The sequence below is a fragment of the Cherax quadricarinatus genome, chromosome 38, assembly GCF_038502225.1.
Source record: "Cherax quadricarinatus isolate ZL_2023a chromosome 38, ASM3850222v1, whole genome shotgun sequence".
Classification (NCBI taxonomy): domain Eukaryota; kingdom Metazoa; phylum Arthropoda; class Malacostraca; order Decapoda; family Parastacidae; genus Cherax; species Cherax quadricarinatus.
The window spans coordinates 24,063,624-24,073,240 of record NC_091329.1 but is presented as its reverse complement, the minus strand read 5'-3'; the positions used below and the strand labels follow the sequence as shown (position 1 = coordinate 24,073,240).

Genomic DNA, 9,617 nt, shown 5'->3' with positions numbered 1-9,617 from the left:
CTCTGTACTTACTTCTTTACCTCTTACTAATTCTGTTACGAGTGCAGAGGTTCATCCTCCCCTTTGTACAGTCCCCTCTTCTCCTGTCCCCTCCCAAGTTTCTTTCCCCCCTCTTTCACCTCTCCGATCTTTACTCACTCTCTCCCTTCTACCTCTGATGTTGTGCTACATGCAACTTCCCTGTCCTCTGTAACACTTGAAGCTCTCTCCGAATACTCCTCACTTGTCTAAACCATCTGCACAACTCTTTTGTTCGCAGCGTTCTGGTCCTTAGCTGCTTACTCGTTTTCCACTACCTCCGCACATAGACTTTAATACCCTTACTAGTCCGTAGACACTTACTGTTTCATATTTCCAGTATACTTTTCTCGCAAATCATGTCCTATTTACAGTGGAATATACGAGGCTTCGGGGGCAATCGCGGAGAGGTCCAGGTGTTGCTTTCCCAGTTTTTCCCTGTTTGTTTACAAGAAGTTAAATTACGCTCTGCTGTTATCTATCCCATCTCGGACTATGTTTTATTACATTCATCTGATCCTTATACCGATGGAACTTTTAATGAAAGTGCACTTCTTGTGTGTACCGGTATACCATACCATCAGATCTTCATTCATACCTCGTTGCATTACACAGCAGCCTGTATCTACTTGAACAAATCCTATACAGTATGTTCTTTATATCTCTTCCCTTCTCGAGCATTATCTTTCCCAGATGTTGCGTTTCTTGTTTCTTCCTTACAGCCACCTATTCTGTTATTAGGTGATTTTAATGTTCATCATTTCCTCGGGGGGGGGGGTTCACCGTGACTCCCGTGGTGATCAGTGAGAGGCTCTTCTCACTTCTCTTCCCCTCCGTGTTTTAAATACTGGTAATCCCAGCCATTTTGACCTTCGTACTCAGTCTCTCTCTTGCATTGATCTCTCAGTTTGCTGGTCGTCAACTGCACTTGGTGAGATAATCGATTATGTTAGCGGTGCACTAATGCAAAAAAAAAAAATAAGATCACTTTATTCGCTTCTTTGAGGCTGGTCCTCAACACTGCACTTAACACAAAGAGAGATGGCATGAAATCTACAAACTTCAATGGGTTTCTATACATGAATGTTTTAATGTTCCTTAAACTGCCCTTGGATCTTCCTGCCACACCTGCCATCCTCTCTCGCCGCACCAGTGTAGCGCACCGCAACCTTTATTTATTTTATTTTATTTATTTATTTATTTACTTTATGTCTTTGCAAACAGTACATTGAGATTTTGTATAAACAATGGATTAAAACATCTCACTGGTCAAAAGATAGGCATTTACAGGCGAATCAAAGGGGGAGATGGAGAGCTAAGAAATGAGTATATGTATTCAGTTAAAAAGTGAAATAAAAAGTGAATAAGAAAATCTAAAAGAGATTATGAAGTTAAAGTCGCAAGCAATTCGACGATTAACCCAAAACTTTTCTTTCAGGTATACAGGATTAAGATTAGGGACAAGAGAGGTACACTCAGAAGCTACTCGGGTCAGCTTACTGACAGTGATAAAGTGTATAGAAACTTTAACACTTATTTCCTCCCATTTTTTACCCAGAAAGATACTAGCGAAATTCCAGTAATAAATTATGTAGATCAAGGCGAAAATAAGTTATGCACGATCAAAGTCACTAGTCACATGCTTCTCAGACGACTAGATAAATTAAAACCTAACATATCCCCCGAACCCTGGTGAACTGTTTGCAAGAGTTTTAGAGGAATATAAGGAGGAACTTAGTATACTTTTGGCTAGTCTTTTCAACATATCACTACAAACTGGCATAGTGCCAGATAAGTGGAAAATGGCAAATGTGATACCTATAATTGCCGAGGCTATTCGAAGCCTCTGAAAGACACACTCGCAGCAATCGGTTTAAATTAGAAAAAAATAGATTTAGAGTTGTAGATGAGTGGAACAAACTCCTGAGTAACGTCATTTAAGCTAAAACGTTGTGTAGTTATAAAAAAATAGGTTAGACAAATGCATGAGTGGGTGTGGGTGGATGTGAGTTGACCTGACCGACTTGGACAGTAAGTTTATTTAAGTATAGGTACACTTAAACTCAGTCACATAAATTATCATACATAGCAGCATATGTGTAGATTACCTAGCATGACTTAAGAAATCGTAATGACACGATTGCAAATAAACCATACCCAGCGACGGGCTGGAGTTTTGAGACTCTATGACCGCGGGTTCAATCCCGGCCGGGGGTATGGTTTAGATTACCTAGGCCTGCTGCAGTGATCCTTCCTTCCTAAGTGGGTATGACTTGCACCTGCCTAACTTAGGCCAGTAGACCTGCCGTAGTGCTCCTTCCTTCCTAAGTGGGTGTGACTTGCACCTTCCTAACTCAGGCCAGTAGACCTGCTTCAGTGCTTCTTCCTTCTTGACTGGGTGTGACTTGTACCAGTCTAACTTAGGCCAGTAGGCTTTGAACCTGCCTAGCATGGGCCAGTAGGCCTGCTCGATGCTCCATTCTTATGTTCAAGGACCTCAATAGAAAAAGAAATCACTGATATATAAGTTACCCCTCGCACCTGTCAAAGAAAATATACTTCTTTAAGTCGAGGATTTGTTCTTTAATAACATAAAACTTAACATTCACCTGTATAAATAATAATAATGAAAAACATGTTTTTTTATTAAGAAATAATGATAATAGTTGATAAATGTAAATGAAGTCGAAGGTGTACGTAAGTGACGTGCGCAAGATGTGTACGAAACTCATTGTCAGTCCTGAGATATATTCACATTTATTGCCATTGTTTTAATATTTTAAAACGCTTCTATGCAACTTTGAACTTTATTTTTATTTTAAGTTCCGCATCTTGGGATAAATTAAGATGATATCGTTGTAAAGAATGTTGAAGAGTAAGAACTTGTTAGAGGTGTGCTAGCAACCACGATAATGTTAATAATTGACAACGCTTCCTACTGCTTCGCTCATTACTTTCTATATACTTAAAAATTTCTATATTTCCGTGGTAAGTCACACATTTGTGTAAGCATATACATTTGAACATCTTGTTACCTATTAATGGTGACAATAATAATATAATCTCAAAGAGGCAAGTATTGTGCAAAAGTTCACTGCCTTCCTATGGTGCCACATTTATATATATTATTATATAAGTAATTTAATTCTTCCAGCTTTATTTATTATCCTTTTACGTATAATATATTTTGTATAATATTATATTAATTATACACCACCATATAGATATATTTCTGAAATGAAGTACGAGAATATACATAGTATGTACAATAAATAGATTTATTCCCAGGTCTTTCATATTTAACATGCAATGTTCCTTTCTCTTCTTTTACATTACTTGATATTCAACGTGTACATTAGATGTGTGTTAGAGGAGAAGTTGAGAGATATTATCGTTGTTGGTGTAGAGGAGGTGGCAGCAGGGTGCTGCTGCTGCTGCTGCTGCTGCTGCTGCTGCTCCTTGGTATTTCACTCAGCAGGAGCGAGGTAAGACAAGCAGCTGCTCTCTCCTCTCTCACCACCTTATATACCCATTATTACCCACTCCATTACACTAATCTCCTTCTCTCTGCTCTCCTTACAGCCCCAGCTTCACAGTGGAGCACTTGAGGTGGACACCATTACTCTAGGACGGACCCCCCCGGCTGCAGTACAGTAAGTTATGTGGCAGTAATATGTCGGCTGTGTGCCACGTCTGTAGGGCCGCCCCCCTTCCCGTGGCCCTCACACGGTGCCCTGGCACCCTAACACGGTGCCCTGGGGCCCTCACACGGTGCCCTGGGACCCCTGACACGGTGCCCTGGCTCCTGGGAACACATGATGGTTGGTGTCCCCCAGTGTGAAGGTTTTTAAGATCGTGTCTGTATGATGAGTGGAAACAGCTGTGAGTGTACACACTCGGTCCACCCTGACCTGTGTTGGTCTGGTCCACCTGTGTTGGTCTGGTCCACCTGTGTTGGTCTGGTCCACCTGTGTTGGTCTGGTCCACCTGTGTTGGTCTGGTCCTGTGGTAACCTGGTCCACTTGTGTTGGTATGGTCTTGTGGTAACCTGGTCCACCTGTGTTGGTCTGGTCCTGTAATAACCTGGTCGACCTGTGTTGGTCTGGTCCTGTAATAACCTGGTCGACCTGTGTTGGTCTGGTCCTGTAATAACCTGGTCGACCTGTGTTGGTCTGGTCCTGTAATAACCTGGTCGACCTGTGTTGGTCTGGTCCTGTAATAACCTGGTCGACCTGTGTTGGTCTGGTCCTGTAATAACCTGGTCGACCTGTGTTGGTCTGGTCCTGTAATAACCTGGTCGACCTGTGTTGGTCTGGTCCTGTAATAACCTGGTTGACCTGTGTTGGTCTGGTCCTGTAATAACCTGGTCGACCTGTGTTGGTCTGGTCCTGTAATAACCTGGTCGACCTGTGTTGGTCTGGTCCTGTAATAACCTGGTCGACCTGTGTTGGTCTGGTCCTGTAATAACCTGGTCCACCTGTGTTGGTCTGGTCCTGTAACAACTTGGTTCACATGTGTTGATATGATCTTGTGATAACCTGGTCCACCTGTGTTGGTCTGGTCTTGTAACAACCTGGTTCACATGTGTTGATATGATCTTGTGATAACCTGGTCCACCTGTGTTGGTCTGGTCTTGGGATAACCTGGTCCACCTGTGCTGGTCTGGTCTTGGGATAACCTGGTCCACCTGTGCTGGTCTGGTCTTGTAATAACCTGGTCCACCTGTGTTGGTCTGGTCTTGTAATAATCTGGTCCATCTGTGCTGGTCTGGTCTTGTAACAACCTGGTTCACATGTGTTGATATGATCTTGTCATAACCTGGTCCACCTGTGCTGGTCTGGTCCTAGGATAGCCTGGTCCACCTGTGTTGGTCTAGTCTTGTGATAACCTGGTCCACCTATGTTGCTCTGGTCTTGAAATAACCTGGTCGACCTGTTCTGGTCTGGTCTTGTAATAACCTGGTTGACCTGTGTTGGTCTGGTCTTGTAATAACCTGGTCTGGTCTTGTGATAACCTGGTCCACCTATGTTGGTCTGATCTAGTGATAAGCTGGTCCACCTGTGTTGGTCTGGTCTTGTGGTAACCTGGTCCACCTGTGTTGGTCTGGTCTTGTGGTAACCTGGTCCACCTGTGTTGGTCTGGTCCTGTGGTAACCTGGTCCACCTGTGTTGGTCTGGTCCTGGGGTAACCTGATCCACTTGTGTTGGTCTGGTCTTGTGATACCCTGGTCCACCTGTGCTGGTCTGGTCCTGTAATAACCTGGTCGACCTGTGTTGGTCTGGTCCTGTAATAACCTGGTCCACCTGTGTTGGTCTGGTCTTGGGATAACCTGGTCCACCTGTGTTGGTCTGGTCTTGTAATAACCTGGTCCATCTGTGCTGGTCTGGTCTTGTAACAACCTGGTTCACATGTGTTGACATGATCTTGTCATAACCTGGTCCACCTGTGCTGGTCTGGTCCTAGGATAGCCTGGTCCACCTGTGTTGCTCTGGTCTTGAAATAACCTGGTCGACCTGTTCTGGTCTGGTCTTGTAATAACCTGGTCGACCTGTTCTGGTCTGGTCTTGTAATAACCTGGTTGACCTGTGTTGGTCTGGTCTTGTGATAACCTGGTCCACCTATGTTGGTCTGATTTAGTGATAAGCTGGTCCACCTATGTTGGTCTGGTCCTGGGATAACCTGGTCCACCTGTGTTGGTCTGGTCCTTGGGTAACCTGGTCCACCTGTGTTGGTCTGGTCCTTAGGTAACCTGGTCCACCTGTGTTGGTCTGGTCCTTGGGTAACCTGGTCCACCTGTGTTGGTCTGGTCCTTGGGTATCCTGGTCCACCTGTTTTGGTCTGGTCCTATGATAACCTGGTCCACCTGTGTTGGTCTGGTCCTGTGATAACCTGGGCCACCTGTGTTGGTTTGGTTCTGTGATTACTTGGTCCATGTGTGTTGGTCTGGTCCTGTGATTACCTGGTCCACATGTGGTGGTTTGGTCATGTGATAACCTGGTCCATCTGTGTTGGTTTGGTCTTTTGATAACCTGGTCTGTCTGTGTTGGTCTGGTCTTGTGATAACCTGGTCCATCTGTTGATCTGGTCCTGGGATAACCTGGTCCATCTGTTGATCTGGTCCTGGGATAAACTAGTCCACCTGTGATAACCTGGAACATCTGTTGAGCCAGTCTTGTGATAACCATGTCCATTTATGTTGGTCTGGTCCTGTGATAACCTGATCTACTTGTGCTGGTCTGGTCCTGTGTTGGCCTGGGCCTGTGATAACCTGTTGATTTGGTCTTGTGATAACCTGGTCCATCTGTTGATCTGGTCCTGGGATAACCTGGTACACCTGTGTTGGCTTGGTCCTGGGATAACCTGGTCCATCTGAGTTGATCTGGTTGACTGGTCATTATAGTCTGGTTCACCTGTGTCAGTGTAGTCTGGTTCACCCTGGGCTGGTTTACCCTTGCTGGCCTTGGCTGGTTTACCCATGCTGCCCTGCACTGTTTTACCCATGCTGGCCTGGGCTGGTTTAACTGTGCTGGCCTGGGCTGGTTTAACTGTGCTGGCCTGGGCTGGTTTACCAGTGCTGGCCTGGGCTGGTTTACCCTTGCTCGCCTGGGCTGGTTTACCCGTGCTGGCCTGGGCTGGTTGACCCGTGCTGGCCTGGGCTGGTTGACATGTGCTGGCCTGGGCTGGTTGACCCATGCTGGTTGACCCATGCTGACCTGGGCTGGTTGACCCATGCTGACCTGGGCTGGTTGACCCATGCTGGCCTGGGCTGGTTGACCCATGCTGACCTGGGCTGGTTTGCCTGTACTGGCCTGGGCTGGTTGACCCGTGCTGGCTTGGGCTGGTTGACCCGTGCTGGCCTGGGCTGGTTGACCCGTGCTGGCCTGGGCTGGTTGACCCGTGCTGGCCTGGGCTGGTTGACCCGTGCTGGCCTGGGCTGGTTGACCCATGCTGGCCTGGGCTGGTTGACCCATGCTGGCCTGGGCTGGTTGACCCATGCTGACCTGGGCTGGTTGACCCATGCTGACCTGGGCTGGTTGACCCATGCTGACCTGGGCTGGTTGACCCATGCTGGCCTGGGCTGGTTGACCCATGCTGGCCTGGGCTGGTTGACCCATGCTGGCCTGGGCTGGTTGACCCGTGCTGGCCTAGGCTGGTTGACCCGTGCTGGCCTGAGCTGGCTTACCCGTGCTGGCCTGGGCTGGCTTACCCGTGCTGGTCTTGGCTGGCTTACCCGTGGTGGCCTGAGCTGGCTTTCCTGTGCTGGCTTGGGCTGGTCTGCCTTGGGTATGGTCTGTATTTCTTATCTACTTGTTTTGTTTGCAACACTACTGGCTCTTTAACTTTGTTTTTATTACATATTCTTTACCACTTTCAAAATGTGGATCATGGCATTTTGTTGTCCTTGTACATCTGCTTTTGGTTCCCTGTTGTTTTGTCAAGGGATGTTGAGGGGGGGAGGGGTTGTACATCACAGTACACCCTGTTTTTTATTACTCTCATAGTGTGGTCGTGGAACTCGCCCGTGTTCGTATTTTCCAGCTTTTGATCATTGGTACACTATGCTATGTTTTCTTATCCTCTTAATATGTAGTATTGAACCTCATTTTGAAATATTTACAGCTCATTATCCCTAATAATTTTGTTGCTGTGAGAGCTGTTGTATCCAGTTGCTCCTGGCTCACCTTTTCATTTAGGTCTCCACTTCTTCCAGTGATACCCTGAAGGGAGATTTCTTGATGCTGGTGAGGGGTTCTTGATCTGATGACCTCAATGGAAATAAGTCACTCTGTTTCACTACTTTTTTTGGGTCATCCTAGGTAATTTAAACATGTGTTACTATGTGTGACAATTTGTATAACTGTATTTGTGTATCTGTACTTAGATAAACTTAATCTGTGCTTCCCCTCCTTGGGTCGCACCAGAATGTCTCGTATTTCCCCCAGGCAATCTATGACCCCTATAAATTTAGCACTCTTTTTTCCCCTTCTCCCAGGAATGTAATGATTTTTATTCATATATCAGACACTAATACATGTCATTAGGAACCGTATAACCTCGAGGATTTAGGGTTTCCTAATATACAGTACATATCCCCATATATAATAATAGTACAGGGATCCCTTGAATTATGATATTAATCTGTTCCAGAAGATGTATTGTATCTCAAAATTCAGACCCCATAATACATGGTTGTCTAGTAATTTGTTGCAAGATCTTGTAAGCGCAACTTTTGCTGTACCTTGGTCTTGCACATTCACAGGTATAACTTGCAGGAATTATATTTCCCTTCACTTGCTTCTCTCTTATCGACATTAGCAATGAGTTTTCCAACCCTACGATAATTTATCTTTTTTCACTAGCTTAGATTTGTCAGCTACTTTAGTATCTTTTATAATAGTCTTTTTACTTGATAATTATAGAGATAGATGATTATGGAAAGCCCTACTTCATGCCCCAATGAACTAATTCTAACTCGTGCATCATCTTTTTTCTGAATTTCTTGGTTGATGCAGCCTCTCCTTACTTAACGATGGAGCTCTGTTCCTAAGACCATGTCAGTAAACAAATTCTCCGCTAAGGGAGAAGCATACGTACTATAATGTTGAGGGTTTATGTCGGCCATCTTTGATATTCTTTTAAGGTCATCTTTGCACCATTTAAAACATTTCAGGTATATTTTTAAATGTTTATACAGCAGTGTACTGTAAATTGTAATCGACAGAATAGAGGAAATCATGTATGCATACTGGTCAAAGAGCCCATCGTAAGTTTGAGTAGTCGGTAAATGAGTACATTGCTAAGTGAGGAGAGGTTGTATTCAGAGAAACTGCTTGATTACTGTGCACTTTAGGGCACCATGATGACTTGGTAACACAAAATATGGCGAATATAATCACAAATGTGTATCATATCTCTTTCATCGCAGCTAAAAACTAAAATCGTTTGAGGGTAAATCGTAACTCAATATTATCTTAACTGCAGCCCGTTGTAGCTTAAGGAATCATTGTACTGTACTTCTCTTGTGCATTTTGTGTTGCAACTTTTGGCTCTGTCCAGTTTTTGGCTAGGTATTTACAGTAGTTAGCTGTAGAGAGAGAGAGATTTAAGTACCTTACCACCCTTTATATATAAAAAAGTGTCACAAGTGCTATCTCCAATCATTGCAACACTCTTTAACAAATCCATTGAATCCTCCACCTTCCCTACAGTACTCAAAATAGCAAGGGTCACCCCGATCCACAAAGGAGGAGACCAAACAGAGTTGAATAACTATAGGCCAATATCCAACTTACACCCTCTCTCAAAAATCTTTGAAAAACTAATTCATAAACGAATCTACTCCTACCTTATCTCCCAGAACATACTCAACCCCTGCCAATTTGGATTCAGGCCTAATAAAAATACTAATGATGCTATTATACACATGCTAGAACATATATACACTGCAATAGAGAAAAAAGAAGTCCCACTGGGGATCTTCATTGACTTACGTAAAGCTTTTGATACAGTTGACCATGACTTGCTCCACGTAAAATTGTCACACTATCAGGTATAAGAGGGCACTCCTCAATTACCTCAAGTCATACCTCAGCAACAGA

At 44.5% G+C, this 9,617-nt stretch overlaps 1 protein-coding gene across 2 annotated transcripts in view; it reads left to right on the top strand.

Annotated features, from left to right (window-relative positions):
* Positions 1 to 3,463: 3,463 nt before the first annotated feature.
* The window catches only part of Dp1 (satellite-binding protein 1 Dp1), a gene marked incomplete at its 3' end in the record, with an annotated part of 137,151 nt that continues 130,997 nt past the window's right edge, over positions 3,464 to 9,617 (top strand). Inside the window, 2 exon segments of one of the 2 annotated variants that reach the window (XM_070092183.1) lie at positions 3,464 to 3,503; positions 3,601 to 3,671. Coding sequence is in view for 1 of the 2 variants with exons in the window: in XM_070092182.1 (XP_069948283.1) it covers positions 3,834 to 3,839 (6 nt within the window). 2 annotated transcript variants of the gene reach the window in all.